Below are 22,786 nucleotides of genomic sequence, written 5' to 3' on the forward strand. Positions count from 1 at the left end.
CAGGTTTACATTTTCCTTTTTCTTTCTTTTCTGAAAGTAACCTTGGATATAAACAGCAATTTTATTTTATAAACTATAGATAATGGATAATGCTCAATGTATGATCGTTTTGAATATATCTAGAGCAAGAGCAAGAAACTAGCACCTTGTAGGACCTCAGAGGATTGCCTCTTTCCTGCTCCGTTACCTGAAAATGTTAATGTTACTTTTAAAAAAATTCAAACCCCATGCTTGCAAGGGATAGTGGGGCTATTTGTCTATGTCCTATCCACCTGTTTTCATCCCAGAATAGGTCTTTTTCAAACCAGGAAGTCAAATTCCAATGTAGACTTTGGGCCTAAAAGAGCCCAAAGGAGGATTTAAAATGGCAAAAGAACATGTGCATGGGGTGCTGGGACCTCAAAATAGGCTACATTTAACCCTTGCTCATTTGAACTCAAACTATAAGTTCCTGGACTGATGCTAATGAGTGAGCTATTATTTTTCCAGGAAACAGTTGTAATCAACAATCACAGTGGTGGGGGTTGGGTGTGTGTGCCAGTTCCTCACATCAAATAGCTGAAGAAGCACTAATCTTTAGGAATGCTAATTCAGTTGCTTCTTCTCAATTTTATTTATGCTCCACTTTCCCCAAAAAACCTTAAGAGCAGTTATACATTTAATATTCCATGTGAATATTTTAGGCTTCAACTGAATGCCTATCTGGACCAAAAGATAAGTCTTCTGAATTGTCCTCTGAAGTCAAAGGCTCTGTTTTAAGTGAAAACTCACTAAGCGCTGAAGAAAAAGGCTGGAATTCACAGAATGTCTTCATAAAAACACAAATCAACAACATTGAAAGGTTTCTAAATTCAGAAACTCTCTGCCAGCCCAAAAAGAGAAAGTATGCAGAATATCCAGAAAAGGCAGTAACAGCAGATAAAGCTGAAGTATGATTGTTTTTAAATGTGTTTTGATATGTGTGCAATCCAAAGTCATGCAAATGGAAGATTATATAAGGCTGGTGTCTTTGTGGTTCTTCTGTTCACTTCATGATTTTAAAAAAGAGCAGCTTAGAAAATTTTATTTGAAAGTTACTTGTTGAGGTAGAGGCTATTGAACAGTTTTACAGATTTTAGGATTATTAACTTTTAATACTATTTCTCCTCTTTTTTTCCAAATTAACTAGCATACAACATCCATGATTATAAAAATGGAACTAAATCAATATTTATTCCAATTCCAACTTTATTACTTTCCCTGCTTTTAGTTCAAATTATTAAATTTGATATTTTGAGAACATTTTTAAAAAGCTGAAAATTTTACTATAGCTGAGTTTCCATCTTCGACAAGCCAGGAAATAGATAAAAGAATTCAAGTGTCTGACAAACTAAGGAGACTGTTTTTCACTTGATTCAAATTTTGCTTCCAGAAATTAAGTGTGTCATACAGCTGCTGCCATTGCTGTTTTCCAAAGGTCCGATGTGTGCTGCAACTAAAGTTTAAAACAAAAAAGATGAGGATATATATGGCAATTCCATCAAATATCTGTTTTCAAAAATTATTATATTTTATGTACTTATCTATTTAGAAGTAAGAAAAATGCAGGACACAAGTTACATGTAAAGAAATATATTTACTCCCCATAAAAGCTGGTCTGGTATTCTCCAGCCTTCATCAGCACTTAAAAACATCCAGCAATACTCATTAGTATTCTTGTCACTGTTTGGCCATTAAATGAAATGTGCTGGAAAATATGACTCTTTCATTAAATAAGCTAATCACATTCAGTCTGAGCTTTAATAAAATTATGATAAATAGCAACTATTTAACTACAGGCAACTGATAGGAATATCATACTTCTAGTTAAAATATTAAACAGATGTATAAGTGTTATAATTAGTGCTGTACTACACTGCTTCACAGAAAAAGATTTAAGGCTCACCTGACAACTACTTTTCTCTGTGTTTGGTCAATTTTGCAATGCACCATTTTTGTCTTTACAGCTGCAAAACAAAATAATAGTTTATAGAAAGTAAGTCAGTTCATGTATACCTTTTCTGTTATCATAAAGCTTGTTATATAGAAAGTATAAAAGCTGTTACAAGGAAATAAATTAGAATAAATGTTTTTATAAGTATATGGAAATTGCAGGTTATTAAAATATGTATACCTAACATTTCACAAAGCTGTTAAAAAAAAACCAAAAAAAAAACCAATTGAGAACATCTGTCTGTTTTTCTGGATAAATGCATATTCTGTTTAAAATATAGTTACAGTAAAGTATTTGTAAATGTTTAAATCCAAAGCAGTGTAGTGACATTTCAATACAAGTAAAACAATTCACAAAAGGCTGCTTATAAGATCAGAAATCAAACTGTCCTACCATCAATAACAAATGCTTCCACATCATCAGCTCCAATTTGAAGCTCCTGCTGCATGGTGTCAAAGGATATTTCCTTGCTTTCTACAGCCATTCCCATAAAGGTGAGCAGCCTCATTTTGGCCATGTTCTGTTCGTGCAACAGCCCTGCATTTGGGGAATACTGATATTTAAGTTCTTAATGGTAATTTATTATTCAGCAGAATTAAAAGTTATTACAGTACAATTATTTTGAAACAGATGCTGCCACTGGGATCAAGAAACTGCAAATCACTGTCTCCTCAATCCTAAATACAAGCACTACTCTAACATCAGTGTAATGCTCTTAACACTGAATTTCCCTAACTTTCCGGTTGCTTAAGTTGCCTAAATGGCAAAACAACAAGGCTTCCAAAAATCCAACCATTTTTAAAGATCAGGAACATGAAAAAATTCTAATAAAGATTGAGGGTTTATGTAAACTATCCCTAAATCCCAGATTCAGCCAGAAGTCACTCTTGGACATCCAAGGACTTAAGAGTTAGGAATGCAGTTTGAAACCAGTTAATCCAGTTAAATTTATTTAATTAGTTTTTATTCCATCTTTCTCTGGATATAGGGACTCAAAGCAGCTAAAAAGAAATATAAAAATATTAATTAAAACATGAATGCATATAAATAGAAAACAAAACAACAATTAAACATTCATTAACATGTTAATCTGTCTTAAAAATCAATCACACCATTTTAAAAAGTTCACCCCTCATCAGTTTACAAATGCCTGATGGCAGAGGAATGTTTTTACCTGCCTACCAAAGGCAAGCAGGGACTCTCTAGGAAGGGAGTTCCAGAACAGCTCTTGCAACACGTTAGCAGAGGTTGGGGAATGCTCTGGAAACTATGGACAGCTGGACCAACATGTGGCCAAGTGCCAATGTTCTCTTTTCCCTGTTCTCCATGACACAGGGAAAATGGTTGGCATGTGGGGGTTAAACTCAAATCAATGTGTGTTGCTCCTCCATGTCACCCCCAAGATATGTTTCTCCCTGCCACTCTTTTTCCAATTTATAGTAGCTATCTTGTCATAATCAGTCTATTTGCCTGGCAAATTTCCTCGGCATTTGATTTGCTGTTTAAAGTGAAAGGACAGCATGCTTGTGCCAAACTCCCTGCACACAAAAAAAGCAAACCGACTGAACCTGAGATTGGGACAAAGCTAAGGAATAATTGAAGAGAGACACAAAAGACAGGGCAGAGGGAGGCAAGGGTGCAGTGAGATAAGTGAGGTTGCCAGCTTTTCAACTCTTCACTATTACTTAAAGGACAGTTTCAAATGGGAAAATTAGTATGTAATAATGCTAACACTGTGCCATGGAAAGTTTCACCTGCTGATGTTTATTGTTCAAGGCTAACACTAAATCGCTCTGAAACAGGCCAGTCTAGTTTTTCCTCTTGAGCTAGTAATGTTATTGAAGCAAAAGTGGATGACGGATGTGAGGAAGAGAAATCAAGAGAATGGAGCTGACGCTGCATGCATGGGTTGGGTAAAGAAAAAAAGATGCAGGACAAGTGGGGGGGGGGGGAGTGTATGAGAATCCATGAAGACTTACTGGTTGGAGTTTAAGAAAAGCAGATGAAATGTGTATGTGTGAAAGAACTGCAAGTGTGGAGGGAGAAATAAGCAGGGGATTATATATGTGTGTAAAGATGACACCCCCCTCCAAGAAAGCCAGGCACAGAACTGAACAAAACCACTCCAATGCAGAGGTGGAATTATGTAGTGCTATGAATTTTTTTGCACTACAACTCCCAGCATTCTTTTATACTACTGCTTGTGCCGATACTAATCGCAATCCAGCAACATCTGACGGGTGCAATTCACACCTGTGCTCTGAAGATAAACGTTATGCATCATGGAGCACTGTTGGATGAAAATAAATATGCCCCAGCTTGTCCCAAATAGGGTATACTCTGTGAATCAATGGTTCTTACACAAGTGCTGACTTGCCAGGTTTTCATCAATTCAATGGGTCCGTTTAAAGTCGGACTGATAACATTTAGGCCAGGGAGGACTGATGTCAACCTTTACTTATCCTAAATTTTACATGGAAGAGGGAATAAAAAATGCCACCATTTTAGATTTGACAATTTCAATTGAGCATTTAGAGAACTTTGGACAAATTTCATAGAGATTATGCTATATATTGGTGCTAGGCAAGTTTAGCTAGGATCCATCCATTATGATGCAAGCAGACCTTTTTCATGCTGACTTTCCTTTTTTCTATCTTTGCCACTGAACCCCCAAATGCACACCAACTGACATGAGCAGATTTGTACGGGGGTGCTGCAGGGGAAGGGGGGAATCTGTTCTAAAGCCAGATGGATACAGTTGAGTGCATTCTTACATACAGTACTTTAATTTTTACATTTCGATTGGCAAGTTATTTGAACAAAGTCAGAATAAAATAACTTGTATTTCAGATGCAGGGAAAAGGAATGTGCATTACATACTCTGAATGCCCAAATGTTTACACATAGAATTAACACATTGTTACATTAATAGAAGAGCAAGGAAGCACATTATTACCAGGCATAATGTTGTGTTAATTAGCAATAATTATGAAGCAGGCTATTTATCTGGCACAGATTCAACAAAAATGCGATCACCATAACTCAAGCGAATAGTGAGCTCCAGAACTGTATCTAACTGGGTTTAATGGAAATCTACAAGCACCAAAAATCAATTAGTGCACATAAACTCTAATTAACAAATGCAAATGAACTGTTAATTACCCTTTTAAAGTAAAAAGGTTGCCCATACTACACAATGTAAATGTGAACATGGCAGGGCGATTCACAGTTGACAGAAGATGAAACAACAGTTGGCCTAACTTGTCAGCATTAATGAAACACCAGACTGTAACAAACTGATGCCACCTGTAGACTCCATAGTTTCTTGGATTTTCTTATTAATTAACAAAAATAAAGGCTGGCAGAGACATGGAAATAGATTCATTTCTCCAGAATATGAAATAACTAATTTTTTAAATTAATTTTTTTTTCCATCTATTTAGCGCCATAATTATCAATGGCAATTTACAAGTAAAGGAACCACAAAACAGTTCAATGTTCTCAGGCTTATAATCTTATTGAGGCATGATGCAAAAGGAAAAGCAGATGGCAAGGTGGGAGGTCAAGCCCATCTGATATTACCTCTTCTTCTCCCTCTAAGGCCAGGACAGTGGCAACTGGCATGGAGGGAGGGCCTTTATTTAATGGTAGTATTAATCATATAGCAATTCATGGGTTTACTTACATAAAAGTTAAAAATCGTAGTCTGGCTAAAATTGGACAAACAGGCTGAAATGTTGTGGAGAAAATGAAATAACCTTGCTTGACTGCACTTAACAGGACACAATTTAATATACACAAATCAATTAGAAAACTTCACTACTGAGTATTTTAAAAGTACCTGGACAGTTGACAGGTGTGACAATAATGGATATGATGCTCTAAATTTTTAAGTAATCTTTTTCAACTAATCAGTGATACCATAAACAGTTTTTTAAAGACAGAGAAATTCGTTTTTTCCAGTTTAGCATGCTAACACAATCATTTAGATTCAGACATGCTTTTCTTTAAACAGAAGCTTCCTGCTTGAAAAAAGGTGGTATTCTGTTTATTCCTTCCAATTGCTGTACCATCTCTCACAATTCTTGGCTGCTTTAAGTCTCTTAAGAGAGAAAAGTGGGATAAAATATAATAATAATAATAATAATAATAATAATAATAATAATAATAATAATAATGATGATGATGATGATGGGTGGAAGGCATATACCACGTTTTCAGGTGGAACTGGGATTGTGGCAGGAAAGAGGAACACATGAAAATCACTGTTCTGCTCCTTTTCTTTATTACCAGTGGAATATTATTGTGGAGCCGGTCTAGGCACAACCTATCATATTTACCTGAGACAGTAAATTTTAATTTTCAGGATTCCATTTCAGTTCACAAATAAGAGGTATTAGTTGAGGGTTAGAATTATTTTTGTTTAACAAACTATTGTTCCAGTGTCTTAAGTCAGTCTGGATTGTTATTGCTTTAAAAGAAATCTTTTATGGAAACACTTATTCATTACCATTATATCTAAACCTTAATGTAGTAATATAAAAGCCTGCATCATTGAACAATTTTTGCATTGTCACTGACCCTTGTCCTAAAATGCTGCAATACAGAAAAAGTAATTTTCATGCATGCAATAGCTTATGAACCAGTGCTCCTTTGAAACAGTCAATTACACATCAATGGGGGAGTGCCTAAGTGTTAATTACTACTCCTTTTTTCCACAGTGTGTAAATAAAGAGGGCGCTGACATTAACATTCCATCACAAAGCTTCACCCTATGAAACATATTAACTGGGAGAGAATGCAGTTTGCTAGGTGGAAAAAGATTAAGCTTGCACAAAACACAAGCACTCAGTCTTACTGCACTTCATCCTTGTTAGAAAGATTTTGTTGATTTACACCCTAGTTCTACTTGAAACTTTAGGTCATGAAACAGCATCTTGTCCTCAAGTCTGTACCAATAATAAGATCTAAGGCTATACACATATAAAAATAATAATAGATATTCAGACATTAACTCCAGTATCCATGGGACCAGTACCGTAGTTTCATTTACCCACATCTGAAAATAGTATGTTCCCTCTAGGGCATTTTCTAGATACTCCAAATTGATTCTGTGGCATGCTTCTCTGGAAATAGTTTGTTTCAAGATGGGTTGCTATTCTCCATGGTTTCGTTTTTTCACACTAAGTCCAGGAATGTGTCCCCCACAAATGCTGGGGTTGTATTATATTTAGAAAAGAATACCACACTCATCCCACCCACCATGTATAATTTAGAGGGTGTCATTTGAATTTCTTCAACATTCTTGAATTCTCACCAAAGCATTTTGAGTCTATAAATCTTAGCAACATTTCAGAATACAAGGTTCTGTGTATTAATACAAATTCATCAAGGCCTTCATTATGTGATATCACAGTTCAAAGACATCAGGCAGTGAATGCAAAACAAAAGAGCTCACCTAATTAAAAGTAAAGAGTTGTGGGGGCAGAGAAAAGTTAATTTGAGTTTGTCACACTCATACCTAAAGAAGAAAACTTACCAAGAGAGTCAATGAAGTCTTTGTTGTTCTGATAAAACCGAACATATGATGCTAACTTGGCACTTACAAAAATTGTCAAAAGCTATATATTAAAAAGAAAAAAACAATTACAGGTATAACATGAGAAGGAATTAAAACAATATTTAATTCAATAGGCATCACACATTTTCAGTTATAGCCATATTGGATTTCAACATCATTAACCACAGCTACAATGACTAATAACCAATATTTATGGGAGCTGTACTCCAGTCGTGCCTAGAGGAACATAGCATGTTCCTTGAAACAGAAGTATGAATAATATATGTGCAGCAACAAAGCTACCCATTGCAGTGACATTATTCTCAAAATCACTGGTCACAGTTGAATACATCAGAAGTGATTTTTCCCCTGGTGCACGATGAATGTTCACCCTCTGAACAAAACCCCTGATCAACCCTGACTACTGGCCTAGCTGACTGGGATTATGGCAGCTGAAGTTTTACATCTGGGGGACCTGAGCTCCTCCAGTCCTAGTTCCGATGACCATCTGAACTGGGCTATTCAGATGTTCTGTAAGAACTGTGAACTCATACGAAGGTACATTCCCATTCAGACAATATGAATGTATGCTAAAGAAAGGAATGAGGAGGTGAAATATTATAGTCCAAATGTAAAGAGTATTTCTCTTAGGAGGGGAGGCTCCCCTATTGAGAGAGGCTTTCCATGCAATCAACAATGTTGAGATATCAGTATTCTATATTCTGGGGAAGGACTCCATGGTCCTCCTAGGGAAGCTATTTCCCACACAAATAAAGAAGTGATTAAAGGAGCAATTTAACATGCCACTGCATTCGTTTATTCCTACATCATTAGCTCTATCAGAATAGGTGTTAGCTAGTCCAATACAGGTAGTCCCCAAGTTACAAACATTGGAGTTGTATGTAAGTCAGAACAGGTACATTTGTAACTCCAGCCAAATATATGTATAGCAACTTGGATAGAACAGGAAAGGGTTAACAGTACATCCCTGTGGTGTTTATTTTGATGTCTGTGCCCCTGTTCAGAAGATTCCACATCACTTTCTGTGCCTGTGATAATTGAATTGTGAAAAATCTGGCTTGTTGTGGAAACAATGATTGGAGATAAAGCTTCAGTGGAGACCCCTTTTCCCCATGATAATAAATTTTCACTGCACAGAGACATGTTGGCTGAGATATTCCATAAATTAAAACTGAAACTGAAACCAAACTGGAGTTCTGATGATCAGCTGGAAAATTGTGAGATACATCATATAAACTGAAGGAAGGAAGTGTTGTTGGGGATGTTGGGGACACAACTTTGCAAATGGTCTCTTTGGCTAAATTTTTTTAAAAGAGCAATTCTGTGACTGCCTGTGATGGCAACAAAATTGAGTTTAACTTACAATAGTTAAAAAAAAGGGGGGGCTGCACTCACTTGCCAACAAGGTAAGCAACATTCAAATCTACTTTAATCTATGTGCTATCATTGATTTTAAAATTCCTTGCAAGTTAATAAACAAGTCAAAGGCACCCTGGCATAACCAAAGTGTTTCTGAAATAGGAGCGTATTTAAAAAATCTTATTGGAAAAACACTAGCTGAATTCACATGCTGTGCCAAATCAGTTCCTGTGAAGAAGCCTTAGATAGTACACTCCTTCCTCTGCCAATGTTTGGGACAAAGAATTCACAAACTTTTGTTTTTGACTAAACACAGCTTTAATCTGGTTTGGCACTGGGGTCCAATCTCAACGTATGTTTAAAGCAAGTCAGCTTTGACAGCTATAATATGCAGTTTGCATATTTGAAACTTACACTTTCATATATGTAGTTAATAGCTGACTGCATTTGGTTTTTCTGGATTGCATGCCAACTGACAGTGAAGCAGCAGGGGAAACTTCCAAAATCCTACTCTTGGGCATGTGAGGTGGGCGCATGGGAATGTGCAAGCACAAGGCCCACTGCAGTTTATTCCTGTTAGCTCACTGCTCAAATTATGGTATAATACGATGTTGAAACATGACTGTTACAAATGACACAATCCAGAACAGATTACATATGCTCAAAACCTACAGTGGTGATTAAGCAACCATATAGTAACAGTGATCTATTCCCAAGTATTCTGTTTTAAACTATTAATGATACTTACATCATGAATAAGTTCTCCTTCCAAAAATTTGACTGGTTTTAAGGCCAAAAGATGATCAAAGAGAAAGGTGGTTGGATCCTTTAGTGCACGGACAATACACCTAGTTAAAGATAAGTGCATTCAAAATATTTATTTCTAGATTATATAAAAAGTTTCTATTTAAAAGCAAAGGTTTTTCCTTGTCTGTTCTACAAAATATGTATTTTAAAAAGCACCAAAAGATCATCCTTCAGGTTGAAACCTTTTTTAAAAAAAATTCATATCTTTAAAGTGCATAAAACCAATTGCTCTAATTCTGTATTACCATGCAAACATAATTTCTTACACTGAGAAAACAGATTAATAGTTGAAAGGAAGTTTAAACTTCTTTGAATAACATGTAAAATTAATGGTTACAACCATGCACTAAGCTGGCATTTTCTAGAACACTGAGATCCATATAGAAGAGTTGCCATATAGGCAATCATCTCTTGTACAGACTGAATATTAGAAAGCTCTTCTTGACTGGAAGAGCTGTTCAACAGTGGAACTCTCTGCCTCGGTGTGGTGAAGCTCCTTCCTTGCAGGCTTTTAAACAGAGGCCAGATGGCCATCTGCTGGGGGCACTTTCTGTTTTTTCCTGGAATTGCAGGGGTTAGACTAAATGGTCTTTCCAATCCTGTGATTCCATGATACGTGTATTTAAATATTTAGGTTGTCCTGTTATTTGTTTCACTGCACTGTATGAATATGATCCTCAGTGACATTCACTCATTTTAGATTACCTGTGGGCATCAACTCTTGCCTGGGAGGCATTATCCTCTGTGTAACTTCCCAGTAACTCCACCATTACTTTTGCCGCATTGTCACTGTAGGGAGAAAACACAGCACAGCAGACTTTCAGTTTACTGGAACTCTCAAGCAACCAGAAAAAAACCCTTGAAGAAATACTTTAAAAATTGAAATACATGTATAATACAGTAAAACTGTGTTATGTTAAATTTGTCTTTAACTGTCTTTATTTGCTTTTAATTACTGTATTTCAATATTAATATCAAATCAATATAGAGTTTATGGCATGCTATAATATGGAGTATAGTATTACTGGTAGATACGCCTAATTTTAATAGTAACCCTCAAGCAACTAGAAACTGCATTTGTCCAGCATCTGCCAATTCCCATGTGTGCAATTTAACTGCGAGTCTAGTTTACTTTTCTTCAGAAAGATAATTAAAGATAATTAAAGGCATCAAGAAACTGTGATTCAAGTTGCCCTTGAGAACAGGAGGATAGTTCTGGCTGACACTGGTATCACGAGGAATATGCAATTATTTAATCTGAGTTGGTGTTTTAAAATGTGGACTTCCCTAATTCTTTTACTATTTTTAAATGGATACATTACCTGACAGTTACAGAAAGCTCTCAACACATCTTTACACATTTTACTAGAATACATCTGGACACAATCACAAGTAATGTTGAAGCTTGTTTCTAAATGAAGCAGCCAATGAAGGAATGTTATATGATATCTGAATGGAATTCCAGTGAGCAATCCCGATGCTGCATTTTGCAGTATTTACAGTTTTCAAGTCTTCTTATGCAGAGTACATTCCAATAGTCTAATCAGGAAGATAACCAATCCATGGACTACTGTGGCTGAGTTTTCACTGTACAGGAAAGTAGCTGTTCCTCCGTCGCCAAATTTATCAGGGCCTGACAAGGACGGATCTACCATCCAGGGAAGGTAACCTACCGACTTTCCAGATTCAGGAACCACCAATCCATAGAGTCTCCATTTATCAGGATTCAGCCTCAGTTTATAAATGTAGTCCATTACAACATCCAGAAAACCACTCCAAGACTGAGTCCACCAATACTACTCTCTGGATACAATCTTGCAGACAGGAACTCGGTGACTTGTAAAACAGTGGCACCGGGTCCCATCTGCCAGAGTGGATCCAAGATCCATGGTATCAAAAGCCACTAAAGGATTCAAGAGGATCAACAGGGGAGTGCTCCCCATCTTTCCATCAGAGTAGATAGTCAGTCAGAGCAATCAAGACTGCCTTGGTACTGTACCCTGGCTTAAAGCCAGACTGAACTGGGTCCACATAATCTACTTCCTCAAAGAAATATGAAGCTGGCCAGACAGGTTTTTAAAAAGAATTCTCTACTGAAGAGTTCTAGTCCAATCTCCTAACGTACAAATCCCAGGATTCCTTTAGATTATAGCAATGATTTAAAAACAACAGAACTGGTATAACTCCTATCACCAAGAGATAGACTGCTTTGTTAAAACAAACATTTTAAAAAATACAAATAAAAAGCTTTTGGGACCTGAAGAAAACCCCTAAAATATCTATCAATCCTTTTTCAGAACTCACTGACTTGTATCTCTGCTAACTGAATGACACAAAAGCCTAAATCTGGTTCAGGGGTGATGAAAATGTCCACACGTGGCCCGTGAGCCACATGTGAACACTGTGAGCTCAGAAAGCCCCCACAAGCCTCCAAACTCAACTATTTTTAATGTTTTCAGGCTGTTTGGGCACAAAAATTGCAAAAGGGCCCAAAATAGCTGCCAAATCCAGTGGTTTTGCTCCTTCTGTCCTGCTTAAAATTTTACAATTTCTTGAAAAATGGCCAAACACAAAACTAGAAGAGTTGTCATGTCACTTCCATTTTCCGCATGGTGAAGTCAAGAAGGGGTGCAAGGTAGAGTATAAAGTGACTCATGGAATAGTTGCTTACACCAACCAAAGTGGGCCCTCTGTATTAATAGGAACTTAGTAAGATGACACTCAGTAAGTGTAAAAGAGTCAGCAAGTCTACTCTAGCTGGGAAGGGCAAACTGTGGCACCTCCATTCTTTTCAAGATGAATTATCCCATAATTACTTGGGATGGAAAACCAGCTGATGCCCACTATCTAGGAGGAACTCAAAAAGAGATGATCTTTTCCTCACTTCAATAATAGGGGCAAGATAACAAGCCAAGGTGAAATACTTTCCCTTTTCTCCTGCCTAATGTGAGGGATGTAGTTCTAAAGGAAATGTTACTTAAAAGTTCTAACTTACCTTTCTGAAAGCTCAGCAGCCTACCTTTTAACATTTATAAGGTATTTAATGGTTCTCTCCCACATGGATACCTAACCTTGTTAAACGCGTCAGGCCGGGAGAGAGTGACTACTTTAACATTATTCAATGTGTTTCTTGGCTTAGTGGGAACTAGAATGTGGATTACTTAACTCCCAATCCAAGCTATAACTAGTACATCACATTAGGAATTTTGCCATTAAACTGTTATTTCAACCACTGCTGTATTTTGATGTATATTTATGCCATTATGAGCAGACTCTAAATAATTAATAAGTAGGCTAGGTACACTGGACTGTTTTAATTTAGACCAAAGAATGATGCTTAGTGCATAATATCTGTTCTTGAGTTTGTTAGTATACAAATCACACAATTCTGTAGGCTACACAATTAATAAACCTACATAAATTTCTCATAAATTACAAAATGCTAAAAATACATGGAACTGATTAATAGATTCTTTATTATTATATCATGAAAAATGCTTCCTTGAATCTTAAAAACAAAAAGGAAAAAAGTCAAGCCGATCTGAAATTCATTTCAAATTTGAAAACTTGATAGAAGTATAAACATTACGCTGTCGTGAATACTATTGGAAAGATGAGATATAACTGTTACTAATAACATAAAAATCATATTTTTGGATTGTATGTAGCCCCATTTACCTTTTCTTGCAGTCCACTAACACGTCATACAGAAGTCTAAGAAGAGTATGCTTTTTTTCAGTGGCAAGATTCCAATCTGAAATCCATTTTCTAACCTATACAAAAAATGGAAACAAAAAGGTACATTTTAGCAATCAAGAGAGTTATCTTGCAAACATTTTAAAAACAGGTCACAAGAATGTAGGACAAGAAAACTGTTCTATTAGGTTTTTGGCCAACAGTATTTCTACAACTCTTTTATTACTAAGTTTTCACAATATCAAAGGAAACACCCCATACAAAAGGAAAAGATCACAAAACAATAGAAATTGACAATACATTAACAATTCACTAAACAGTACAGGATTTTGGTAGTGTGTATATATCTGCCTTCAAGTCATATATTAACTATGGCGACCCCATGGATTTTATCGTTTTCTTAGGCAAGGAATTCTCAGAGGTGTTTCTGCAAGTTTCTTCCTCTGTAATTTCACCCACAGCACATGGCATTCATTCGCAGTCTCCCATCCAAGTATTAACCAAAGCTAAGCCTGTTTACTTCCAAGATCAAATAGCATTTAGTGTCTTCAGGATATTTCAGCACCAGATTTGTTTATATCAATGTTCAAAATATAAAATTTTTGTAACTAAATAGCACATGAATTGAATATAATACCGCAGAGATTGATATGCGGAAGGGAAGGTGAATACAACACCCTAATCAATGGACAGAAATACTTAGTGGAATTTTCTGTATCTGTGTTTTTATACTTTAAATTAAGAGAATACAGAAAGCTTACAATCCACCACGTCAGAATTATTTAGACATCTGTGTTATGATATACAAGCTTCTGTGCTGGTGGGTGCTTGCTGACAGGTTCAGTATGTGGTTTTCTACCATATTTGAACTAGGTAGGAGTTTGTGCTATGACTTGCTTCTCTTCCAAAACATCAGAGAAAGAACCTTTGGTTTCATCTTGGGGGCTGTCTTCTTGCTTGCTATGATCAACAACCATTTCTGCTGAATTCAAACATCACACCAAACCAATTAACCTCACAGTGCATTCCTTCTTGCAGTTGGAGCCATTGCTTAGTACACACCAGCTCTTTGGCTTGTTCATAGTACAAATCCAAGGGAAATCTGTCTTAATGTAACACTCACATATGCCCTGTGTTTTGGAATGCTGGAGAGCAAAGCGAACAGACTTGCATCTGTTAACAAAAGACACCATTAGCTGAATACAGTGCGTCCCTTCTCTGAAGAAGTAGTCTCCCTGTGATCCATCAGCATCATCTCACTGGAAGGATGGGGTGGGATGGAGCTTTGCTGATTCCTTCTACTAGTAAACTCTAGCACCACCACTCAAACTGTGCTGCAAGTATCTCCCAAAAACCATCTTTAGAGGGTATAAGGGGCTTCAGGAATAACCAGCAAAACTCATTTCCTCACGTACTTTCTGCAGGGCAGAAACTGATCACTTCCTGCTGGTGGAAGTAAAGTCTGAATGCCAGACTTTTATATATATATATAAAAGTCATAATTTTGGGGCCCTTTATACTGAAAGAAGATTGTTGTTATCATGCAAATGTTATCCAGCTACTTACCTGCTCCAGTTCAGTTGGAATGTACTGTATCGCTCCACAGCTGGAGGCTACTTTGAGGAGGCTGCAGTAGACTGTGTACCTTGCAGGGGTATTCTTATCCATGCCATGGAAAAGATTGCTTAGCCTAAGCAGTAATGAAATCAATTAATCTTCATATTGGAGGTATAGAATGAACCATAAACCAAAGCCCAACAAAATAAATACAAGATTTGAAAATTAAAATAGCACAGATTATGGCAGTATCAGAATCAAATCTATATCACAGAAATCCGCCCTGAGTCCCCTCGGGTGAGAAGGGCGGGGTATAAATAATTGAAATAATTGAAATAAATCTACTTTCAGATTTTAATTGAGTTCCACAGTACTGATTTTATTACTATCACTTTATATATAACATACCACATATACTTGTGTATAAGTTGATCTCAAGTATAAGTCATTAGTAGGTTTTGATATCACCATATATAAACTAAGAGTCACTCTGCAGAAAGGGGAAAGCATCAGCAGAGCCTCAGGGGATCAGCCACCCCTAACGCCATCACTGCCATTTTTTTGCTCAGGCATCCACAAAGGGCAGAAGTGGCATCACAGCAGAAAGATTAAAAGGAGGGGAAGGGGAGAGCCTCATTGTTTCTTTCATGTTCTACCAGAATGGAATAAACTCTCACCTTTCATTATTCTACTTAGAGAGGGGGTGATTTTTGATAAGAGTTAAGTACAATACTTACACTGAACCATGAATAAGTCGATCCAGGTCTTTTGGGGCTGATTTTTTTACTAAAATTCTAGACTTATAAATGAGTATATACAGGACACAGAAATATGAGCCAGTTGCACTATCAGATCTGAGCAGCTGACAGGATCAGAATACCATACCAAATCACAGGTCATCTTTCTCCCAGATAAAAGTGACTGTGATACGAGATATTTATTTTTCTCACCCACGCAAGATACTTACAGCTGGAGCCTGAGAGATGGACGTTCACCTTCCCGAAATTTGACCAATTTCTCACATAGACTTTCAATCAAAGCCTCTTGCTTGTCAGGTTCCAGAATAAGAAGCAAAGACACAACGCTGTTCATCACGCTTTCAACATCTATGTTGAAAAACAGTATTTTTTTCATTACAAAAATGAGTAATTCAGAATTGTTGTTGGCTATGAGCACATTAAACAGTATTTTACATCTTTACACATCCTTATTCCATATTAGTCTTCTGCAACATAAAGAGAGAATAAGAAAATCTTTGAGACTGAGAAGAAGAAATTTCTAGCATAACTTTCAGGGATTCCAATCCACTTCATCAAAAGCATTTGGTGAAGTGGATTAGGGTTCAAAAAATGTCTGTGAGAAATTACTTTTTCTTCATCTCAAAGAGGCTACAGGATTCCTTTATAAGTACTTTATAATGTTTAATAAGGCATGGGAAAAACTATTTCTAGACTCACGTACCTTCTACTAGAAACCAACAATAAAATGTAAAAGTATCAAACTTCTGATTCCACTATGATGAGAAGAAAGCTAAAGTAAGTGCCCCCACCCCTAATTTTAACACAGGTTTGAAATCAGTCTTCTCTAAAATAAGTTTAAAATGTCAAATATGTTAACATGTTCAATATAATAGTCATAATTCTGGTACCAAGTGGGTACCAATTAGCACAGTGCAGAGATCCCCTCAGCCAGAGAAATAAAGAGATCCTGGTTCCTAGTACAGAAGACTAACTGTTGCGTGAAAAATGAACCTGTACTCCATTCTCTAATGAGAAGATATGAAGGAGGAATATTTTAGTGCCCTTTCTGTGTACAGGCAATTGGCTACCATCCAAAAAGAGTGCATGCTAGATATCCAAAATGCCAGGATAGACAGTTCTAAATAACACTGCTCCTTCTGTCATGCTGGAAGGGTCAGCGCCCTCAAAATTCCTGTCTGCTGTCTGCTCTGGCATTTTCTCCTCGGCATCAGGAGCAGAGGCTTTTCCTGCTAACTATCATTGTCAGGATGCAATTTGGGCTTACTGACTTGACTGGGCAAGAGGAAACGGCCTGGCAATTGTCTCTTGAATAAAATGCAGTATATCTTCTCAGTTACGTGTAGGACTCTTAGTTGCATGGATAGTTAAGAAAAAACTTCCTGGATGAGACCAAAGACTCATCTGGTCTACTACAGTCTTTCTTACAGTATTTAGCCCAGAAGCCCACAAGGAGGAACAGCTCTCCATATTATTTCCCAGTCAGTTACTTGTATGCAAACATGATATGCCTTTGGACAAGATTTCAAATATTGTGGCAACGTATTCCATTACCTAACAAAAAGATTTCCTTTTGTCTGTTTTGAATCAAATGTCAATTAAATGCACTGGGTGACTTTAAAGTTCTATTCATTCTCTTAAAATCTGAAAATAATGGAAGATTCTTTTTCCCCTTAATAAGCTAAAACACTTTAATCTTTCAAGGTTTCTTAATCATTCTGGTTCTCCCTTTTTGCACCTTCTCCACAGTACCCTTCCCAAGACAGCTTTACCAAAGCTGTATAAGAGGCAGTCAAAAGCAATCACAATATTGGCAAAATGTGGACGTATTTAAGATGCCTTTTCTTGAAGAGGTGATATTTCCTGCAAATCATACTGGCCCAGTTGATAGTGTCCATTGAATTAACGTAAGGCGCCAGGTGCAGTGATCTAAATTAAGATGATTTCGATCATTGTAAGAAATTATCCATTTACATCACCAATTTAAATCAATTTTGGGACTGATTGTTCAAAACATATTCTATAAACAATGGTGCAATGTCTGCAAAGGCATTTGATCACAACTATGGGTAGGACCCAGTGAAATATTTTTGTCAGTAGAACCATATGGAAGGCAATTCCAGCTTCCCTTACAACCCAATGAGAATTACAAAATGACTCAAGCTCTGCAAAATGCTAGAGTAGGGTTTCATATAGTTGCACTAGGAGATGGCCAACAGTGCAACAAATGCTTTTTTTGTAATGTTATTAACACTTCATATAAATATGTATTGTTTTATTAATTTAAAATAATATCAAACTCTAATTTAGATATCTAATTTCTAAATTAAAAAAAAATAAACCTAGCTTTTCACCTTCCTGGCTGAGTATGTTACAGTTCTTCAAATCTGACTTATGGCACTCCTATCATAGGATTTTCTTGGCAAAATTCATCCAGAAAGAGTTGCCTCTTTACCTGTCCAAGGCTGAGAGAGTATGGTTTACTCAGTATTTTCTGGGATTTCAGTTGGGGGAAGGAGTTGAATCTTGGTGTTCAGGGTCATACTCCAACCACTATCCCTACTGACTCTCTAATAACTACCAACACAAAATAGAGAGCATCAAAGTTAGAATTCAAATCTTCAAGAGGTATTGTGTAATAACAGCCACAATTCAGACCAAGCACTGTTTAACTTTCAGTGAATACTTTAGAAAACAAAGTGTTTTCTTTCATCACTGCTGGGAATTCAGAACCTTCCTGATTCTTCATTAACTTCCCCCAGTTAAACCCTAGGAACTGTCAACATGTAACAGATATAACCTATGGAGCTTGGGATATATCCTAGATTAAACACTGGTATTACTGGGTTCCCTCTGGAATCTTTTTCCATTGATCCTCACACACAGGGTACATAAATAATGTTCTTGAAGGTGCTAAGAACTCTGTACAATGAATTTTTAGTTTCTTGTAAACACAGCTTGACTTTCAAGAGATTGCACTTGAACATTAGAAAGAACTTCCTAACTGTGAGAGCTGTTCAGCACTGGAACTCTCTGCCCCAGAGTGTGGTGGAGGCTCCTTCTCTGGAAGCTTTTAAGTAGAAGCTGGATGATCATCTGTCGGGGGTGATTTGAATGTGATTTTCTTGCTTCTTGGTAGGGGGTTGGACTGGATGGCCCGTGAGGTTTCTTCCAACTCTATGATTCTATGATTGAACCAGTCTTCATAAAGCAGCTTACAGGCAATCCCCGAGTTACAAACACCCAACTTACAATGACTTATAGTTTAGAATGGGGCGAGACAACAGGAAGAGAAATCTACCCCTCGGAAGGGAAGTTTACTCCTGAAGGAGTTATCATGGAGAAAAGGTTTTCCAACTGAAGCTTTATTACTACAACAAGCCAAATTTTTTACAAAGCAATTATCACAGGCATAGAAAGTGAGGTGAAATCTTCTGAACAGGGGCACAAACAGCAAAACAAACACCACAGGGGTGTTAACCCTTCCCTATGCTAGCCAAAGCTTACATATATATATACATACACACACCCACATGCTATATATATGGCTGGAGTTACACTTAAAAATGTTCCTGTTTCAAATTACAAACAAATACAACTTAAGGACAAACCTACGGACCCTAACTTGCTCATAACTTGTATGTTGCCTGTATTTGGATTCACAAAACTGATATCAAAATTACGATAAAATAACCTTTAAAAACAACAGTGTAACAGTGTCAGGGAAGTGCTATTAAAAAAAGCAGTGCTATGATACCTTGACTTAAAATAAATAATTTTCAAAGATTATTTGCAGTCTATGCGAAGAGTGACAAGATTCCACAAAAAACAAGGTACCAGCAAAAGGGCTCCATTCTTTGTGTCCATCAACCACCATGATCATGCAGGTAGGCCAACAGACAGATTTATATAGGTAAAGGCTATTCCTTCCAATTCTCTGATTTTACGGTCCAGACTGTCTATAAATACCAGTCTACTCATCTGGCACTGTCAGTGGTTGAGCCTGATGTAAGCTCTGGTTCAAAATCATCTGGAGAACAAAGGGCAGGTTGGTTGATGGCTTTTAAACATCAACACCAGCACATGCTTCGGCTACAAAAACATCAAAACCAATGCAAGTAGGTATAGTAATTTATGTAACATATCTTCATTACCATTACAGCAAATATGGTCACATTTTCTACAAGTTCTTCTGAACTATTTTTAAAAGCAGTCCCACATAGTGTGCATTACAACTGTTTGCTCAGAAGACTGCCAATGTACAAGCAATGGAACTAGGCCTGTTTTATCAAAATTTGGTATGACAGCTGCATTCAACCTAAAACTTGTCAAAGCAACTCTTTGCCACTGACACTACTTGCATATTGATAGATGGTGTTGCGTCCACAGGAAGCTCATTTTGCAGTTATGAGTTGAACAGTTCCATCCTGATCAGCTGGTTTCCTGTGTGTTTTATCTAATTTAAGTGGCAGGTTATTTGCTCTCATTTGAACCCAAATTACCTACAGATATCTGTTGCAAATTCAGCAATGTCCCTGGCATTAGCAGTAGAACTGTGAACCACTCCATATACTGGTAACATTATGCTGAACCTCCAGACTTTCCCCCCCAGTGATTTCATGTTTGACAATAGGAAGAACAAGAGCCATCTACAGGTCTAAGCAAACAACACTGGGACGGATCCTCCAGGAAAGCCTAGAGCTACCATTAACACCATACCTCCTAAGTGGCACATGGCTAGGTAGTCCAAAAGGACTCTCTGGTCAGCAGTATAAAAAGATACAAGATAGACAACAGAGACAGACCTTTTCCTTGTGTACCAGACAAACCAAAACCATTTCAATCCCAAATTGGTTTGGAGAGGATTCCAACTACATTATAACCTTGTGGTGGCAAATCTATGACCCCCCCCCCCCCCCGGATTACACACACACACACACACACAACCCCTGGTTTGAGCACTCGGTTTGGGCAGTTCGCCATCACTGTTATAACCCCATACCTTTATCAATCCAAGCACCCCATCAAAAATTACCTAAAAATATGATACAAACCTTTATCATCGTCCCTCAAGCACACGTCACATGCTTCTATGATCTGGGCTAAGTCAATATGAAGTCCACCTTCAGAATTCTCTTCAGAAATTTCAGCTCCCTTGGATTTCAGGTAAGCCCTAAGTTCTGCAGCCTTACAAAAACAAGCAAAAAACACCCTAAAAGTTATTTATAAACATTGCAAGTAGTTTACATCTAACAACTTAGCAGTTGTGGTCACAACGTGTTATTTTTGATAGTGTACATAACATAATTTCAATGTAATTGGAATTTAGACACTATTTTAACGCAAAGAAGCAAGTAATCTAACAAAATATGTATAAACCTCATTTGTGGCAGTGTTTCTATTAAGATTCTAACTATGAATCTGGTATTCCCAAAGGATATGTGTACACAAAGATCCCACAGAAATGCCCTAACCAATCTGTTCCCAATCATATAATAAGGCTATAATTAGGACCATTGTTTCTTCTTCTTTACAATGCAAGGAACTGCAGATAAATACAAGTAGAGAGGAAGGTTTCCTGATGGGTCAGACCAATCTACAGTACAGACTGAGCATCTCTTATTCAGAATCAAGAATTATACTGAAGCTCTAAAATTGCCCACATGCGCTGCTGTGATAATGACACCTTTGCTTATGTATCAACTTAATCATATACGATCTGAAGAGAAACCAGAGTATAACTTAATCATATGCTATATGCATATGGTGTATGGTAGTGGTTCTCAACCTGTGAGTCCCCTGGTGTTTGGCCTACAATTCCCAGAAATCCCAATTTATAGCTGTTAGAATTTCTGGGAGTTGAAGACCAAAACATTTGGGGACCCACAGGTTGAGAACCACTGGTGTATGTGAACATAAAGAAATCTCATGCTTAGACATCCTATTACAGTATATATAGAAAAATATTCCATGATCTTGGGAATAAATGAAATGCAGACTACATCTGGTCCCAGGCATTTTGGGTAAGGGACACACACCCTTCCATTAAACTCTATTGCATTTTCTTGGGATGCTGTACATCACCCCAAAAAGAACTTTTGCATAGATAACTTGGCATCTTCCTACAGATCAGCTGTTTTCAAACTTTGGTGCTCCAGGTGTCTGGAGCTATATTTTCTGGAAGCTCCATACATTTTGGCAACAGTTGAACCTACACTGCAGGGTTAATACAGCTGGACACTACTTTAACTACCATGGCACAATGCTATGGAATCATAGGAGTTAAGAGTTTTATGGAGTCCTTAGCTTTCTCAATATATAATGCTTATTTTAACTTCAATTATGTATTATTTTTTATTTGGTTTTATAAGTTTATTTTGAGATTCTTTTATCCACTGTTTTGGTTTATTATTGTCTGTTTTTGGCACTGAATGTTTGCCATTTTGTTACTTTTGTTGGAACCTGCCCTGAGCCTCCTTGGGGAGATAGGCGGGGTACAAATCAAGTATTATTATTCTCTGCCAAATGGTGCTGGGACCTCAACAAACTACAACTCCCAGGATTGCACAGCATTGAGCCAGGGAAGTTCAAGTGATGTCCAATTGTATTATTTCTACAGAGGACGCACACCTTGTCATGAATTCTGGGAGACGAAATCCAAACATCTGGAGGACCAAAGGTTTGGGAAACTCTGTTGCAGATGAGTTTTGCACAGGGGTTATGCCAAGCATGGGAAAACTTGGGCCCATTAGCTGTTTTGGACTTCAACTCCCACCATTCCAACCATGTGGGAGTTGAAGCCCAAAACACCTGGAAGGCCCAAGTCCGCCCATGCCGGGAGGGTCAGTCAGAGCGGGAAAGCCACCGCCTCGCCTCCCCACCTGGTCTTCCTCCGTGATGTCGATAAAAGCCGGGACGCTCATCTCGGCAGCAGCTTCGCTCCCTGTCCGGAGCACGCCGCCCGACCGGAAAGGAACGCGTTCGCTGCTGTGTCATTTCCACATCCGGGTCACAGGAATCGTGCCTCCCTTCCCTCCTCTCACCTCCGGCCCCGGA

At 37.5% G+C, this 22,786-nt stretch overlaps 2 protein-coding genes across 2 annotated transcripts in view; one reads left to right on the forward strand and one right to left on the reverse strand.

Annotated features, from left to right (window-relative positions):
- The window catches only part of ccdc73 (coiled-coil domain containing 73), a 71,585-nt gene extending 70,115 nt beyond the window's left edge, over positions 1-1,470 (forward strand). Inside the window, exon 18 of the mRNA XM_062967762.1 lies at positions 684-1,470. Coding sequence (XP_062823832.1) covers positions 684-935 — 252 coding nt within the window. The 3' untranslated portion in view covers positions 936-1,470. The remainder of the gene's footprint in view (positions 1-683) is intronic.
- Positions 1,210-22,768, reverse strand: eif3m (eukaryotic translation initiation factor 3 subunit M). The gene is made up of 11 exons (XM_003214695.4): positions 22,612-22,768; positions 20,785-20,917; positions 15,940-16,078; positions 14,982-15,105; positions 13,398-13,492; positions 10,425-10,508; positions 9,661-9,760; positions 7,512-7,593; positions 2,366-2,509; positions 1,925-1,985; positions 1,210-1,474 (listed from the first exon to the last, which is right to left on the reverse strand). The coding sequence occupies exons 1-11, from the start codon at positions 22,651-22,653 to the stop codon at positions 1,354-1,356; spliced, it is 1,125 nt and encodes a 374-aa protein (XP_003214743.1). The 5' UTR covers positions 22,654-22,768; the 3' UTR covers positions 1,210-1,353.
- Between the last annotated feature and the right edge of the window lie 18 nt (positions 22,769-22,786).

This window comes from Anolis carolinensis, chromosome 1 (assembly GCF_035594765.1).
Source record: "Anolis carolinensis isolate JA03-04 chromosome 1, rAnoCar3.1.pri, whole genome shotgun sequence".
Classification (NCBI taxonomy): domain Eukaryota; kingdom Metazoa; phylum Chordata; class Lepidosauria; order Squamata; family Dactyloidae; genus Anolis; species Anolis carolinensis.

Excerpts from the sequence above, each read along its gene's own strand:
- eif3m (XM_003214695.4), bottom strand. The coding sequence starts at position 22,653 with ATGAGCGTCCCGGCTTTTATCGACATCACGGAGGAAGACCAG. Across the intron at positions 9,761-10,424 it reads GCAAGAGTTGATGCCCACAG|GTGTATTGTCCGTGCACTAA; the intron begins GTAATCTAAAAT and ends ATCTTTAACTAG. Across the intron at positions 7,594-9,660 it reads AAGGAGAACTTATTCATGAT|CTTTTGACAATTTTTGTAAG; the intron begins GTAAGTATCATT and ends TTTAATATATAG.